General features: G+C 46.3%; 1 protein-coding gene across 2 annotated transcripts in view; it reads right to left on the bottom strand.

Moving 5' to 3' along the window:
- The window catches only part of MYO7B (myosin VIIB), a 138,431-nt gene that overhangs the window by 55,270 nt on the left and 64,935 nt on the right, over nucleotides 1–18,226 (bottom strand). For both annotated transcript variants that reach the window (XM_074334550.1, XM_074334554.1), the window contains exons 15-16: nucleotides 4,144–4,307; nucleotides 1,625–1,762 (exon numbers count right to left, since the gene is read on the bottom strand). In XM_074334550.1, coding sequence (XP_074190651.1) covers nucleotides 1,625–1,762; nucleotides 4,144–4,307 — 302 coding nt within the window. The remainder of the gene's footprint in view (nucleotides 1–1,624; nucleotides 1,763–4,143; nucleotides 4,308–18,226) is intronic.

Raw genomic sequence — 18,226 nt, 5'->3', positions numbered from 1 at the left:
AGGCAGGGCTGACGTGCCCCCCCACCCCCACCCCCAACCCTGCAACCACCCCAAGGACGAAAGAACGGAGCAAGTGCTCCCTGTTATTAAAATTTCTTTCTGAAGAGCGGTATTTGGTCGAAGTCACTTAAAAGTCCTTAAAGTGTTTCCAAGGGGATAAAAGTTGGTAACATATAAACTGACATCTACGCCACCGCTAAAATGTCCCATCTTCCTTAGGATATGCAAAGTACTGTGAATACAAAAGTTACTTCATATGCTCTGTTGGAAATGTTTTGAAGTGCCCCCAGACAGTGATCCCAAAGGACACGGTTTCCTCCTGGCCCTGCAGCGCTCCCAGCACCATGGTGCCTCCTACGCTCAAGTGGAAAGAAGAAATACGTTTCCCACTCAGAGGCAGGAAGTATTCTAGCTTAGTCTCTCCCTGTCCTGGGAAAGGACCGTGGCAGGAGAGCGATTTGGGCCTGCTGCTTTGTACAACAGTGCTGGGTCTCAGCTGAGATGCGGAGACACGGCTTGCTGTAGCTTCTGGGGAGCCCCTCAGCTGTCCAGCCACCAGGACTCTCTGGGCACTAGAGGTACAGCCTCCAATCTGGCAAGCCTACCAGAAAGCAGTTACCTACCTGGAAACACTGAGGGTCCCAGAGGCAACTGCTCATGGGGTCCAGGCCACACAGCGGTTAGTCTGGGCAACTAGTTAGCTCCCATCTCTTGAGTATTTCTCGTTTACGCTTTACAACAGCCCTACGTGGTGCGGTACTTAACTCCAATTTAAAAGTGAGGTACCTGAGGCTCAAGTACCTTAGGCCACACTCCTAAGTGGCTGAGCTAGGGTTCAGACCCCCGCTTGCCTGGCCCCTGGCCTGGGAGCCCCCCCCCACACACACACACAGTAGCCACCATCTCCCAGGGCCCACGGTGAGGGCTGTGGGTGTGGGCAGAGGGCCTCCTGGAGCACAGCTCCTGTCTGATATCTGGGTATTCTGCCTCTCGGAAAGATTCTGAATTTCCTGGGGAACCTCACTTTCATATAATTTTATTTTTTTCAAAAAGGCACTTTATTTAATATAGTATTGTTTTCCTTACAAGATTTTTGGGTCATTTTATCTCCTTTCAGATGGCATCTCCCAGTTTTGAGAGTCCTGTATGTTCAGCCGCTGGGTGGGATTCCCAAGCCCACGCTCAGGGGCTCCAGGGTTGGCAGCAAGCTCGTGCCCCACACCATGCAGATAGAGACAGGAGGTGGTGCCAGCCTCTAAAATCTCACACAGGTTGCTGCCTTAGTCAGGCGGTTCCCTCACACAGATGTGCTGGGAGCACCAGTACGACCCTTGCGGCCCCTTGCAGGCAGATGTTATTCTAACTTGATGGAAGAGAAACCTGAGGCATCTGGCCAAGTACACACAGAGGGCAGGCAGGGCAGGGCTGGGACAACTGAGGCCTGGGTGCCCCAGCCCTGCAGGTCACTGCCATGTGAATGACCTGGACTTCACTGCAGTGTCCCTCTATAAAATGGGGGCAGGTAACAGCTCTAATGCTGGCCAGGCCCTGGTGAAGTGAGTGGCATCACACCCTCCAGGAGCCACCCCATCCTCCCTGCATACCCCCAGCCTCCCCTCATTACCAGCGGCTTCTTGTACTCATTGGGTTTGATGCAGCGGATGAAGTAGGGCTGGCAGCTGGTCAAGATTTTTATCAGCTGGTCCAGGGATTGCTTGAACTGGCTTGCCAAGGTGGCAGGTCGCCTGCCGGAGTCTGCAGACTGTGAGCAGAAGCACAGGGCACAAGCGGGGGCTGGGTGTGGGGCTGGGGAGGATGACCTGGGCACAGCTGACACACAGCACAGCACAGTGAGGGTTTCTGCAGAGCTCCACAGGTGGGCGGGCTGCAGTCATTCATCCATCACAGGTGTCCCACATGCCACTGTTTGCAGGCCCACAGTGGAATATTGGGGACACAGCAGTGAGTAAGACAGGCCAATGTCTCCTGTCCAGAGGTGGGGGTCCCCCAAGTGAGATGCACAAGATGATGCACCAGGGTGAGAAGAGAATGTCAAACTGTCAACATTTACTTTCTACCTCTCACTTCTACATTTTCAGTTTTCATATAGATTTATATGCTTTTTGAATGTTTTATACTGTGCATTGTGTGCATTATAGCAAGTGTATATCATTCTAACATAAATGTATCAATTTATGGATGTAATGGAGGGAAAAAAAGCCCAAGCACCTAGCCATGAGCAGTATGTGTTTTGTGCAATGCTGATCTTGGGCGTTGTTCCTTGATCAAACCTCCCCAAGGTCAAATGCACCTGAGCAAAGGTGTGTGCTGCCAGATTGCATCAGTCTGGAGACACAATGGATGCGATCACTGGTGCTTTTGAATAATGACGGACAGCATTTTCCTATTGTCCTGGGTTGTAAAATAATGTGCATTTCCTTCCGCTGTCGTCCTGTTCCCTGAAAGATCTGGAACCTGCAGGGCCAGGATGAAGCGTGCTCTGATCTCAGCTGTGGAGAGTCTAGCCTGGCTCTGGGAAAGCAGAGGGTCTAGCCTGGCTCTGGGAAGGCAGCGGGTCTAGCCTGGCTCTGGGAAAGCAGCGGGTCTAGCCTGGCTCTGGGAAAGCAGAGGGTCTAGCCTGGCTCTGGAAAAGCAGAGGGTCTAGCTTGGCTCTGGAAAAGCAGAGGGTCTAGCCTGGCTCTGGGAAGGCAGAGGGTCTAGCCTGGCTCTGGGAAAGCAGAGGGTCTAGCCTGGCTCTGGGAAGGCAGCGGGTCTAGCCTGGCTCTGGGAAAGCAGAGGGTCTAGCCTGGCTCTGGGAAGGCAGAGGGTCTAGGCTGGCTCTGGGAAAGCAGAGGGTCTAGCCTGGCTCTGGGAAAGCAGAGGGTCTAGTCTGGCTCTGGGAAAGCAGAGGGTCTAGCCTGGCTCTCGGAAAGCAGAGGGTCTAGCCTGGCTCTCGGAAAGCAGCGGGTGTAGCCTGGCTTCACCCGGTACCATACCTGGGGAGTTCCTGCACACATACGACACACACACACCACAAAGCCTCAGGGCTCTTTGGTGCCTCCCTGCCCCCTGCCACCCCCACATCCATGGCCTTGGGAGGAGGCTTCAGGAGCTCCTGCAGAGCTGGAGGGAAGTATAAAAGCTCAAGGCACATCAGTGTGGCCAGTGCTGAATTCGAGGCGGGCGGGGGCGGGGGCAGTGGGTGAGACCCCTAGCCTCCGCCAGGAAATCCTAGCTGCCCTCAGGAGCACCAGGGGCTCTCTGCTGCCCACCTCCCTGGCCAGCAATATCTAGTACTGCTGCTGCCACACCACATACCCACCCCCAACACAATACACACACCACACACCACATACCACACACATATAATACACACACATCACACATGCACCAGACATACCACACATCACACACCAGACGTACCACACACAACACACATACACACACACACACCACACAATACACACACACAACATACCACAAAACACACACACTACACATACAAAACACACACACAATAAACAAACCACACACCACATACCACACACATAACACATACCACAAAACACACATTACACAAACACAATACACACACAACACACACATAGCACACATACCACACATATACTACACAAAACACACCCACATATCACTCACACACACACCCCACAGATACCATACACACACCACACATGTACCACATGTACACACACATGCACCATACACATATAACCCCCCCACACCCCACACCCTACAAGCACACACATGTATTCATAACACACACACATATATTCACACCCACACACCACAAAAAACACATACCACAAAAAACACACACACAACCACAGATACCACACACACACAACACACACACAACACCCACAGCACACAGAACACACACAGACCAATATAGAAACATAGTAATATTAACAAAGGCAGACGTGCCCTTACAAGACCACTACACACGCAGAAGCACACACATTCCTATGCACCTCTCTCCTCACCCCTGCCCATATGGCAATAGCAACATGTGTGGCTGGACTGAGAAACCCAGTCCCCGGCAGCAGATTTTCCCTGCGCATACATGTCTGACATGGAGGCCCTAAGATCTGAATGGCACTGGAAGGGTGACATGCGCCCCACCTTGAAAAGCTGGCTCCCCGCCTTTCCCTGGCGAATGGTCCCATGGCCCAGCTTGATGTCTGCTGACTTCAACTTGAAGATCTCCCTCAGGAACTTGTTTTGGGAGGAATGGACCAGCGTGAGGATATCTGTGCTCAGTACGTCTCGATTCTTCTCCAAGAAGCCTGTGGGGAAAGCAGAGCCCACCCACCAGTCCAACTCAGCCTTTATTGTGACCCACAGGGGAAGAGGAGGTGGTGGGTGGGGATGCTGGACATACCAGGAGGCTCCAGGAGCCCCCACTGAAGCTATCCTCTCTTCCCTCAGGCACCCAGTCCAGCCAGCAGAGATGCCGGCACCCAGACACAGCACCCACTGTTTCCACCCAGCAGCAAGTCAGGTCACATTGACAGCTACACCTCTCAACACCCCACCTCATCATTCCCACTACACACCCCCTTGGCTAAGCCACCACCATTCCTTCTGCCTGAACTCTGATGGCCTCCTACCCCTCCGATGACTACTCAACTTCTTTCTGTCCCACACATTCCCTGGCACTTGAGTGCCCTTCCTGAAACTGCACACTGCCATGTCATCCCCACTTGATCCCTTTCTCTGCTTCTCTGCATCAGTGCATGTTTCCTTCCTCATCACCTCCTTTCTCATCTCCTGTAGGACCATGGCTGTGCACGGCCCTGGCGCCCAATCACCCCAGAAGGTCTCCATCCTCCTGTGCCTCAGGCTTCCACAAGCTGTTCTGGAACACACTTTCTTCCCAACCCACTCAGGCCAACTCCTGTTCGGTTTTCAGGACCAGCTGAAGCATCATCCACTCCAGGAGGCTCTCTTGGCCTACAGGTGAGGTGAGGAGCCCTCCTCGGGGCTGCCACCTCCCCCTGTGTAGCCTCCCCTTCTCATGAGCCCCTTGCTCAGCTCAGGAATGGTCTAAGGACTTGACATCTCCACCAGCCACAGCATTCCCTGGGTGTAGGCCCAGGGGTACCATCGACAAGGGCAAGTCTGCTCCCCTTAACCTTTCCCTAGTCACTGTAACTGCCAGCACACCAGGAACTGCCCGTCAGCCACAGCACACAGCATGCCCACACACTCTGCAGTTTGGATTTCCCCACAGTGAGAGGCCTGAGAGTTCGCATCAGGGCTCTGGTCCACAAAATTTCTGGGTGACCTTGGGCAAATCTGACTCAGGCAATTCTTATTTATATAAAGGAGCTAAAAGAAAAAGAAAAGAAGGAAAATGAGAAAGTGAAGAAATCCTCCGCCCTCAATTCTCGAAAATCCGATAGTCTGGTAATGTCCAGGGAGTTTGCAATCTGGACAGGAAGGTGTGAGCACTCCTGACATTACCCCTGGGCCCTGAGACATTCTGGGAGTCTGTGTGGCCAGCCTTCCCCAGCCAGCTATTCTGTGCAGGAATGGCAGCCTCAAAATCCCTGTGAAAACAACAGGGGGTGGTGGATACTCTGCAATTCCTGGAAGCCCAAAACAGAAGAAGGAAAGAAATTAAACACTACTTGGCTTACTGGCTCCAAGGACAGGCTGATGATGAGGTCCTCAGAAGGTATTTCCCTCCTCATTGTGAGTCTTAGAAATGAATGTGTGTCCTCAGGCTGTGTGTATGTGTGCTGTGTGTGTGTGTGTCTGTGTGTGTGTGTGTGTGCACATGTGTGCACTTCAGCAGACAGGTTTAGGAAGCAAGTATGAGTGTAACCCACTAAAGAGACCCTGACAGACTGAGAGCCCCAAGACCCCTCCCCCAGCCCTGCTCTGGGGTCTTGGAAAGTCCTGCTAGGGCCCGGGGCCCCTCCAGGCTTAAGACTGAGCCTCCAGAAATTGAAGAGGGGCTGAGATGTGTCCCCCCAAATCTATATGTTGAAGTCCTAACCCCCAATACCTCAGAATGTGACTATATGTGGAGATACAGCCTTTAAATGGGTGGCTAAATTAAATTGAGACTATTAGGGTAGGTCCTAATCCATAGGACTGGTGTCCTGTAAGAAGAAGAGCTTAGGACACAGGCATGCACAGAGACAGTGAAGACACCAGAAGAAGACACCATCTACAATGAGAGAGGCCTCAGAAGGAACCAACCCTGCTGACACCTTGATCTTGGACTTCCAGTCTCCATTTCTGTTCCCATCTGTGGAATTTTGCTATGGCAGCCCTAGGCAAACACAGGCATGGATCTAGGGGTAAGAGGACACCGTCCCTCCACTCTCATCCTGGACAAGAATGGATTCGCCCTAAAGTCAGGCACAGAATCACATCGGGAAGGTGCTGAAGAAGGCTGCTTCTCCAAGCCAGGCTAGATGATGGCCAGGCACAAGCTGAAGGACGACACTCCTAGGACTCTGAGGATTGACCCTCAGAGTGTGACCATGACTTTTCTCTTCCACTCTGCCCCACTGTCAGTCACCCCACCTTTTAGTGGGGTGCTCTGTGCATACTTGCATAGCCTGGTGTGAGGCCTGGGGAGACTGAGTCAAGGGTGGGACAGGGGAAGGGAGCCTGTTTCCCCCACCTCTGCCCCAGGTGCCTGTGAGAGTAAGGGGACTGCACCAGGACTGCCGGGGGTGCTGTGTAGCCCTCACAAAGCTGGGAATGGTGAAGAGTAAGCATGTGCTCCCTGGTTTCTCCAACTGAACAGTGAGACTTCAAGTTTCCAGTTGAACAGACCATAGCACATCTTCATTTCTTCATACGAGCTACATATAGAAAGTGATACTATGGCTGCCTGCCCATTTTCCTGACCACAGCTGTACACTGGCCATGTATCTCATGCACACCAATAGGTTAAACAGCCCAGGCCTTTGTTTCTCCAATCAAAGTCATGCCTGACCTTATCTCAACATATACAAAAATTAACTCAAAATGAATCAAAGACCTAATGTAAAAACTAAAACTAGAAAACTCTTAGAAAAAAACACAGGGGTAAATCTTGGGTTAGACAATGTTTCCAAGTCATGACACCAAAAGCAAGCATGAGCAACCAAAGAAAAAAATAGGTAAGTTGGACTTCATCAAAATTAAAACTTTCGTGCTTCAAAGGATACTATGAAGAAAGTGAAAAGATAACCCACAACACAAAATATTTATAAATTATATATCCGATAAGGTACTTATATCTAGAATACATAAAGAACTCTTACAACTCAACAATAAAAAGACAACCCAATTAAAAAATGGGCAAAGCATTTAAATAGAGATTTCTCCAAAGATGATAAACAAATGGCCAGTAAGTACATGAAAAGATGCTCCACATCATTAGGCATCAGGGAAACACAAACCATTTTAAGATACCACTTTAAAACCACAAGGATGGCTATAATAAAAAAGATAGACAGTAACATTTGTTGGCAAGGATGTGGAGAAATTGGAACCTTTACACATTGTTGGTGGGAATGTAAAATTGTGCAAACACGTTGGAAAACAAACTGGTGGTTACTCAGAAAGTTAAACATATGTAGAATTACCATATGACCCAGCAATTCCTCTCCTAGGTATATAGCCCAAAGAAGTGAAAACATACATCCACAGAAGATTTCTGGTCAAGATGGCAGAGTAGGTGAACTCTGTGCTTGCCTCTTCTCAGGATCACATCAATTGCAACTAGATTACAAAACAATTATCATTAACACCTGAAGTCTGGCTGAACCAAAGCCCTATAACTATGGACATACAGAGGAAGCCACCTTGAGACTGGTATGTGGGCAGAGACGCAGAACGGGCTGCACCCACACCCACGTGTGACCATTTAAATTGGGAGGGATATCTTGGCTGCAAAGGAACCCATAGGAGGAATGAGTGGTCCCAGCCTCATACCAGGCTTCACAGTGCCAGGGAGAGAAGTCCCCATAACTACTGGTTGTGAAAACCAGGGGAGATTGTGGCTGAGTGAGACAGAGGGCAGCTGGAGTCCCAGGTGCTCCACTTAAAGGGACTGACATGGACTTATTCGCTGATGAACTCACTCAATCTGAACTCCATCTCTGGGGCAGCAGCTCGAAAGTTGTCAGGGACATAAGGGGAGGAACTGAGATGTTTGGCTTCAGGGCGAAAACTAGAGGGGCACTTTTGGATGGAAGAGCTGCTGGAAGCCATTGTTTCTTTGTTGAGCCCTCCCGATCCCTGCACACAGACGCAGGCAGATGCCATATCTGAATCTCCATCAAACTGGCTATTACCTTTCATCTGCCTCACCCTACTGATTCCTGGAAACACTGCTCCACCCAACTTTGAGGCACACCCAAGCTGCTTCCAGTGACTTTTCCATACAAACAAGTTCATGCTGCAGCCTTTCCTGAAGTTTCTCAAAGGTTCACAAAACCCAAACAACCTGCATCTGGCTTGAGCGCGTCCTATACCTATGGTTGAGCAGCTCTAAGCCTGGCACTAGTGACTACCAGCCTCTGTTTGCAGATTGGCCTCTTGAGGTACCTCTAAGCCCAGTGTAGGCAGTGGCCATCTGCAGATGGCTTTGTGGCTGATTCCAGGTGGCCCTGGGCAGGGCATAGGCTGCAGCTAAACTTGGCCAGCAGAGGGTCCCCTCTCAGGAGGCCCCATCGCTGGCACACCTGGTGGCCAGCTTCAGACCAAGCCAGAGCATCACTCAACTGCCTCCAAGGATGACACACCCAAAGGGCAAACTACACAGGCACCAGAGACCTGCTAAAGCAAACCCTGCTCTGCTCTGTAAGGTCAGCCCCTGTACCACAGCCTTTTCACTGTAGTCACGGCCAGTCCTCACAACCAATCAGCCTAAGGGTCAAACCCTCCCACTGATGTGCAAACAGCAACCAAGGCTCAACTACAACAGGAGGGCACACACAACACACACAAGGGACACACCTGGAGCACCCAGCTCTGGTGACCAGGGAGATTGCGCCACTGTGTCCCATAGGACACCTAGTACATAAGACCACTCTACTAAGATAAGGAGACATAGCAGCCCTACCTAATCTATAGAAACACAGGGAGACAGCCAAAATGGGGAGACAAAGAAACATGTCCTAAATAAAAGAACAGAACAAAGCTCCAGAAAAAGAAGTAAACAAAATGGAGGCAAGCTATCTATCAGACATAGAGTTCAAACCACTGGTTATAAGCATGCTCAATGATCTCAGAGAGGACTTGAACAAAGAGATAGGAAACATTAAGAAACAAAAACAGTCAGAAATAAAGACTACAATAATAGAAATAAAGAATATATTAGAGGGAATCAACAGTAGATTAGATAGGGGGCCGGCCTGGTGGTTCCTGCGGTTAGAGCTCGATGCTCCTGACTCCGAAGGCTGCCAGTTCAATTCCCACATGGGCCAGTGGGCTCTCAACCACAAGGTTGCCAGTTCAACTCCTCGAGTCCCACAAGGGATGGTGGGCTACACTCCCTGCAACTAAGATTGAACACGGCACCTTGAGCTGAGCTGCCTCCCGGATGGCTCAGTTGGTTGGAGCACGGGCTCTCTACCACAAGGTTGCCAGTTCAATTTCTTGAGTCCCGCAAGAGATGGTGGGCAGCGCCCCTTGCAACTAAGATTGAACACGGCACCTTGAGCTGAGCTGCTGCTGAGTTCACGGATGGCTCAGTTGATTGGAGCGCATCCTCTCAATCACAAGGTTGCCAGTTCGATTCCTCAACTCCCACAAGGGATGGTGGGCAGCACCCCCAGCAACTAAAATTGAACACGGCACCTTGAGCTGAGCCGCCGCTGAGCTCCTGGATGGCTCAGTTGGTTGGAGTGCAGGCTCTCAACCACAAGGTTGCCAGTTCAATTCCTCGAGTCCCGCAAGGGATGGTGGGCAATGGCCCCTGCAACTAAAGATTGAACATGGCACCTTGAGCTGAGCTGCCACTGAGCTCCCAGATGGCTCAGTTGGTTAGAGTGCGTCCTCTCATCCACGAGGTTGCCGGTTCGACTCCACAAGGGATGGTGGGCTGGGCGCCCTGCAACTAGAAATGGCAACTGGACCTGGAGCTGAGCTGCACCCTCCACAACTAAGACTGGAAGGACAACAACTTGAAGCTGAACGGCACCCTCCACAACTAAGATTGAAAGGACAACAACTTGATTTGGAAAAAAAGTCCTGGAAGTACACACTGTTCCCCAATAAAGTCCTGTTCCCCTTCCCCAATAAAAACAAACAAACAACAACAACAACAACAACAAAACAGTAGATTAGATAAAGCAGAGGATCAATTCAGCAATTTAGAAGACAAAGTAGCAGAAAACACCCAAACCAAACAGCAAAAAGAAAAAAGAATCCAAAAAAATGAGGACAGTTTAACGGGCCTCTGGGACAACATCAAATATACCAATATTCGCATTATAGCGGTACCAGTTGGAGAAGAGACAGAGCAAGGAACTGAAAACCTATTTGAAGAAATAATGATGGAAAACTTCCCTACCTGGCAAAGGAAATCGATATACTAGCCCAGGAAGTCCCAAAAAAGATGAACCCAAAGAGGCCAACACCAAAACACATCATAATTAAAATGCCAAAGGTTAAAGTCAAACAAAGAATCCTAAAAGCAACAAAGGAGAAGCAGTTAGTTACTTACAAGGGAGCTCCCATAAGATTGTCAGCTGATTTCTCAACAGACTTTGCAGGCCAGAAGGGATTGGCAGAAAATACTCAAAGTGATGAAAAGCAAGGATCTACAATCAAGGGTACCCAGCAAAGCTATCATTTAGACTCCAAGGACAGACAAAGATTTTCACAGCCAAAAAAAAGCTAAAGGAGTTCATCACAACCAAACCACTATTATAAGGAATCTTAGAGGGACTTCTTTAAGACAAAAAAGAAAAACAAACATAAAAATAAGAATAATAGGGATGATGTCATAAAATGGCGGTGTGCAGGGAGCCTCTTGATATCTCCCCTGGAATATACAACAAATTGAACAATTATAACTCCACAAAGGACTCCCAGCGCAGCAGACAGGCAAGACTAAAAGGCGCACTACTGAAATCATCTAAAGGTGGGCAAATTGTGTGAGCGGGGCAAGTGGGAAGGGAGAAGTTCAGAGATGGGGCGGCACGGGCACAGGACGCAGACCTCGCTCAGTGCTCCAAGCTCACTCCATCCCGGAACTACCGCAGCTGTGGGACAGGGAAGAACTTGGACTGCTAGGGCTCTGCTTATGGCCCACAGCCCTGAGGGGACAGCATATAACACGTCTGAACCCAATGCTCACAGCAGAGACCTCAGAGCAAAGACTGAGGGAAGAAGTTGTTTAAGCCCTCACTAACAGCAGAGAATGGAAGCCTTAGGCACTGAGACTAGCCGCCCCCTCCCTACCCTGCCAGAGCTCGCCCCGCCCCCACCTGCCCAGTGCTAGAAGCGCAACAGTAGCAGTGTCAGATCAAAAGAACAGAATATTTGCAGTTCTGAGAACTGTGGTCTGCAGACACGGACTCGCAGCCCAACTAGTTCAGGGAAAGGGGAGGGAGCCAAGGAAGCAGGACTGGTTGTGGTGGTGGTCACCGCCATTTCTCTGGGCCACCTCTCACAACCCACTCCACCCCCATTCCCACCAATCGGGGGGATATCTGCAGGAGTAAACAGAGTTACTTAAACACACAGGCTCTGAATCTGGTGCAGGAAGAGCTTTGGAACTTCAAGTTCTCCACATCTCCTCATGGAGCAGGTTCATAGAGGAGAAGCCCGTCTTCCAGGGAATTCCCCCATTGTGTGAGAAGCTGGAAAAGGGCAGAGAAAATAAAACACTGCAGTGTGAGAGAGAATAAAAGGCTGCAGTTGGAGAGAAAACATTCTACCAACAAGTACTGGAAAACAAAAGAAAGACCTCTTTTTATCAACCTGTTGCAGAAACCACTCCTGTAGATGCCTAGGAAGAGAAATAACAAATCATTAATCACCGGTAATAACCAAGGTAAGAAGACAGCTCAGGAAGAAAATGAAAAGTCTCCAGAAAATGAACTTAAAGATATGGAAGTATGTGACTTAAATGACAGAGAATTCAAGATTGCAGTTCTTAAAAAACTCAACGAGATGCAAGGAAACAGACGGGCAGTTTAATGAACTCAGAAACACAATCAAAGAACAAAATGAACATTTCATCAGAGTTTGAAATTTTTAAAAAGAACCAAATAGAATTTCTGGAGATTAAGAACTCAATAAAAGAAATGGACAATGCAATAGTCAGCGTAGGTAGTAGAGTTGACCAGATGGAGGAAAGAATCAGTGACATCGAAGATAGAAATCTGGAAATGACACAGATGGAAGAAGAGAGAGACTTGAGACTTAAAAGAAATGAAAGATCTCTACAAGAACTTTCTGACTCCATCAGAAAGAGCAACATAATAGTAATGGGCATACCAGAAGGAGAAGAAAGGGTGAAGGGAACAGAGAGTATATTCAAACAAATAGTTGAAGAGAACTTCCCAATCTTGTGGAAAGAACTGGATCCTCGAATCCAAGAAGCAAATAGAACCCCTATTACCTCAACCCTCACAGGCCTTCTCCAAGTCACATTGTATTGAAGCTGTCAAAAATTAACGACAAAGAAAGAATCCTCAAGGCAACCAGGGAAAAGAAGATGGTAACCTATAATGGAAAGCACATTAGAATATCATCAGATTTTTCAGCAGAAACTCTACAAGCCAGGAAGGAGTGGACTCAAATATTCAAACTTTTGAAAGAGAGAAATTGAGACAAGAATAATATACCCAGTAAAGATATCCTTTAGATATGAAGGAGGAATAAAGACCTTTCCAGACATACAGAAGCTGAGGGAATTTTCTAACACATGACCTGCACTACAAGAAATACTGAAGGAGGCTATTCGACCACTATCAACAGGGACAATTTGTGGCAACAAAACATAAAAGGGAGGAGAGTAAAGGCCTGAATTGGAATACAGAAATGGAGAAAGTAAGAATGCTGAAAGTAAGAATGCTAAATATGAAATTTTCTTTTACGTAAACTTAATGGTAACCATTAAAAAAAATCTATCAGAGTCAGCCCGGTGGCTCAGGTGGTTAGAGCTCCATGCTCCTAACTCCGAAGGCTGCCGGTTCGATTCCCACATAGGCCAGTGGGCTCTCAACCACAAGGTTGCTGGTTCAACTCCTTGAGTCCCAAAAGGGATGGTGGGCAGTGCCCCCTGCAACTAAGATTGAACATGGCACCTTGAGCTGAGCTGCCTCCCAGATGGCTCAGTTGGTTGGAGCATGGGCTCTCAACCACAAGGTTGCCAGTTCAATTCCTCGAGTTCCGCAAGAGATTGATGGTGAGCAGCGCCCCTTGCAACTAAGATTGAACACGGCACCTTGAGCTGAGCTGCCGCTGAGCTCCCGGATGGCTCAGTTGGTTGGAATGCATCTCTCAACCACAAGGTTGCTGGTTCGACTCCTGCAAAGGATGGTGGGCTGTGCCTCCTGCAACTAGAAAACAGCAACTGGACCTGGAGCTGAGCTACACCCTCCACAACTAAGATTGAAAGGACAGCAACTTGACTTGGAAAAAAGGCCTGGAAGTACACACTGTTCCCCAATAAAGTCCTGTTCCCCTTCCCCAATTAAAAAACTTAAATAAAATCCATAAGTGAATATGTAGTGTAATAAATGAAAAAACAGAGGGAAAAAAATCATAGAATACCATGACACTGAAATAATAGACAACAACAAAAAAGCAAAGAAACAATGGAGATACAGTCTTACCAGAAAACCAAAGATAGAATGATAAGAAATCCTTACATATCAATAATCACCCTAAATGTAAATGGACTGAACTCACCAATAAAACGGCACAAAGTAGTAGCTAAACCCAACCATATGCTGCCTCCAAGAGACACATCTCAGCTACAAGGACAAACATAGACTCAAAGTGAAAGGGTGGAAATTGACACTTCTAGCAAATGGTATCAAGAGAAAATCAGGTGTAGCCATAGTGATATCAGGTGAAACAGATTTCGGGATAAAAATGTAACAAAAGACAAAGATGGCCATTTCATAATGACAAAGGGGACTACACAACAAGAAAACATAACAGTTATCAATATTAATGCCCACAATCAGGGAGCACCGAAATATACTAAGCAACTGCTCACAGAACTAAAGGGAGAAATTGACCAAAACACAATTGTATTAGGGGACCTAAATACATCTTTGATATCTATGGAGAGATCATCCAAACAGAAATAAAAAAAGAAATAGCAGCTCTAAATGACACATTAGATGAAATGGACATAATTGACATTTATAGAACACTTCATCCTAGAACTACAGACTACACTTTCTTTTCTAGTGTACATGGAACATTCTCAAAGATACACCAAATGTTGGGACATAAAACTAGCCTCAGCAAATTTAAGAAGATCGAAATTGTCCCAAGTATATGCTCTGATCACAAAGCTTTAAAATTGGATATCAACTGCAAAAAGAAAGCAGAGAAAAACCACAAATATGTGGAGATTAAACAATATACTTTTAAAGAATGACCAGGTCAAAGAAGAAATGAGAGGAGAGATCAAAAGACACATAGAAACAAATGAGAATGAAAATATATCCCACCAAAATTTTAGGGATGCAGAGAAAGCAGTTTAAGAGTGAAATTTATATCATTACAGGCCTATCTCAAGAAACAAGAAAAATCACAGATAAATAACTTCATGTTATACCTTAAAGAACTAGAAAAAGAAGAACAAATGAAACCCAAGGTCATCAGAAGAAAGGAAATAATAAAAATCAGAGCAGAACTAAAAGAACTAGAGAACAAAGAGACAATAGAAAAAATTATTGTGAAAAAGAGCTGGGTCTTTGAAAAGATTAATAAAATTGACAAGCCCTTGGCTAGACTCACTAAGATGAAAAGAGAAAAGACACTAATAAACAAAATCAGAAATGAAAGAGGGGAAGTTATCACGGACACCACAGAAATACAAAGGATCATCCAACAATACTACGAAGGACTATATACCACCAAATTCAATAACCTAGCAGAAACGGACAAGTTCTTAGAAACATATAGCCTTCCTAGGCTGAATCACGAAGAATTGAAAATCTAAATAGACCGATCACCAGTAACGAAATTAAATCAATCATCTGAAACCTTCCCAAAAACAAAAGTCCGGGACCAGATGGCTTCAATAGTGAATTCCACCAAGCCTTCAAAGCGGATCTAATACCAATCCTACTCAAACTCTTCCAAACATTTGAAGAAGAGACAATACGCATTTTATGAAGCCAACATTACCCTGATACCAAAACCTGGTAAGGACAACACAAAAAAAGGAACTACAGACCAATAACTCTGATGAATACAGATGCAAAAATCCTACACAAAATTCTAGCAAATCGAATGCAACAATACATTAAAAAGGTTACTCATCACGACCAAGTGGGGTTCATCCCAGGGGCACAAGGATGGTTCAACATATGCAAATCCATCAATGTGATACACCACATAAACAAAATAAAGGACAAAAATAGGATTATATCAATTGATACAGAAAAAGCATTTGACAAGATACAACATCCATTTATGTTTAAAACACTTAATAAAATAGGTATAGAAGGAAAATACCTTAACATAATAAAGGCCATATATGACAAACCTTCAGCTAATATCATAATTAATGGTGAAAAACTGAAGCCCTTTGCTCTACGTTCAGGAACACGACAGGGCTATCTCCTATCACCTCTGTTTTTCAACATAGTGTTGGAAGTCCTTGCCAGAGCAATCATGCAAGACAAAGAAATAAAGGCATCCAAACTGGGAATGAAGAAGTTAAATTGTCACTGTTTGCAGTGGACATGATGCTATATATAGAAAACCCTAAAGACTCCACCAAAAAGCTATTACAAACAGTGAACGAATACAGTAAAGTCGCAGGCTACAAAATCAACGTACAAAAGTCCGTTGCATTCCTACATACTAACAATGAAAGTTCAGAAAAAGAAATTAAAAAAGCAATTCCTTTTGCAATTGCAACAAAAAGAATAAAATACCTAGGAATAAACTTAACCAAGGATGTGAAAGACCTATGTGGGGACAGAGCCAGGAGTGCAGTTTCCAGACTCTCGGCTTCACGTGGAAGGTGCTGGCTCAGGTAGTAAATGGCCATCAACTGTGATTGGATGGCCATCATCTGTGGCTAGTTGGCTGTCAGCTGTAACCAGTGAGCCATTGGTCACTAATATAACTGCCATGGCTATGCTAGCAGCAAAATGGAGCTAGCAAGACGGTGGCTGAGCTAGCAAGCGCGGATTGCAGAGAGGCGCAGAGTACAGTGGTATGACTCCCCTATCTATGGCTTCGTGAGTGTTCCTTTTTGGCCTCACCATGTCCTGCGTTCTTAAGTGGGGAGCGGGACCAGAGACCCCGCATGACACCTATATGCTGAAAACTATAAAACGTTTTTAAAAGAAAGTGAAAAAGACAGAGAGAAATAGAAAGACATTCCATGCTCATGGATTGGAAGAATCAACATAGTTAAAATGGCCATATTACCCAAAGCAATATACAGATTTAATGCAATCCTCATCAAAATCCCAAAGGCATTAAAAAAAAAATAGAACAAAAGAATCATCAGATTTGTATGCAACCACAAAAGACCCCAAATAGCCAAAGCAATCCTAAGAAAAAAGAACAATGCTGGAGGTATCACACACCCTGACTTTAGCTTGTACTACAGGGCAAGAATAATCAAAACAGCATGGTATTGGCAGAAAAACAGACACACAGACCAATGGAATAGAATTGAGAACTCAGAAATAAACCCACATAAATATGGACAGATAATTTTTGACAAAGAAGCAAAAAACATACAATGGAGAAAAGACAGCCTTTTCAATAAATGGTGCTGGGAGAATTGGAAAGCCTCGTGCAAAAGAATGAAACTGGACTGCTATTTGTCACCATGTACCCAAATTAAATAAAAATGAATCAAATACCTAAGCATAAGACCTGAAACAATAAGCTGCATAGAAGAAAACACAGGTATTAAACTTATGGACCTTGCATTCAAAGAGCATTTTATGAATTTGACTCCAAAGGTAAGGGAAGTAGAAGCTAAAATAAATGAATGGGACTGTATGAAACTTAAAAGCTTCTGCACAGCAAAAGAAACCATCGACAAAATAAAGAGGCCACCAACTGAATGGGAGATTTTTGCAAACAACGTCTTTCATAAGGGACTAATACCCAAAATATACAAGGAACTCATATAACTAAACAACAAAAACACTAACAACCCCATTGAAAAATGGGCAGAGGACCTGAAGAGACAGTTCTCCAAAGAGGACATAAAAATGGCAAATAGACTGTGGGGCAGAGCCCCAGAAAGTAGTTTCCAGGCTCTCGGCCTCACATAGAAAGGTGCTGGCTCAGGTAGTAAATGGCCATCAACTGTGATTGTATGGCCATCAGCTGTGGCTAGTTGGCCGTCAGCTGTAACCAGTGAGCCATTGGCCACTAATATAACTGCGGTGGCTACACTAGCAAAAAAATGGGGGCTAGCAAGAAGATGGTGGCTGAGCCTGCAAACAGAGCAATGAGGGTTGAAAATTGTGTGGCTCCTATTTCCTGTTTCTCCAACCCAGCCACCAGCGAGGATATAGTGGTTATGACTCCCCTATCTATGGCTCTGTGAGTGTTCCTTTTTGGCCTCACCATGTCCTGCGTTCTCTTGTGGGGAGCGGGAGGAGAGACCCCGCAGGCCTCCCTGCATGACATAGACATATGAAAAAATGCTCAACATCACTAATCATCAGAGAAATGCAAATAAAAACCACAATGAGATATCACCTCACCCCAGTGAGAATGGCTATCATCAACAAGACAAATAGTAATAAGTGTTGGAGAGGCTGTGGAGAAAAAGGAACCCTCATACACTGTTGGTGGGAATGCAGACTGGTGCAGCTGCTATGGAAGGCAGTGTGGAGGTTCCTCAAAAAATTAAGACTAGAATTACCATATGACCCAGCAATCCCTCTCTGGGTATCTACCTCAAAAATCTGAAAACATTTATCCATAAAGACAGGTGTGCTCCAATGTTTATTGCAGCTTTATTTACAGTTGCCTAGATATGGAAACAACCCAAATGTCCTTCGATAGATGAATG

This window comes from Rhinolophus sinicus, linkage group LG01 (assembly GCF_036562045.2).
Source record: "Rhinolophus sinicus isolate RSC01 linkage group LG01, ASM3656204v1, whole genome shotgun sequence".
NCBI lineage: Eukaryota > Metazoa > Chordata > Mammalia > Chiroptera > Rhinolophidae > Rhinolophus > Rhinolophus sinicus.
This window is presented reverse-complemented; position numbering and strand designations above follow the sequence as displayed.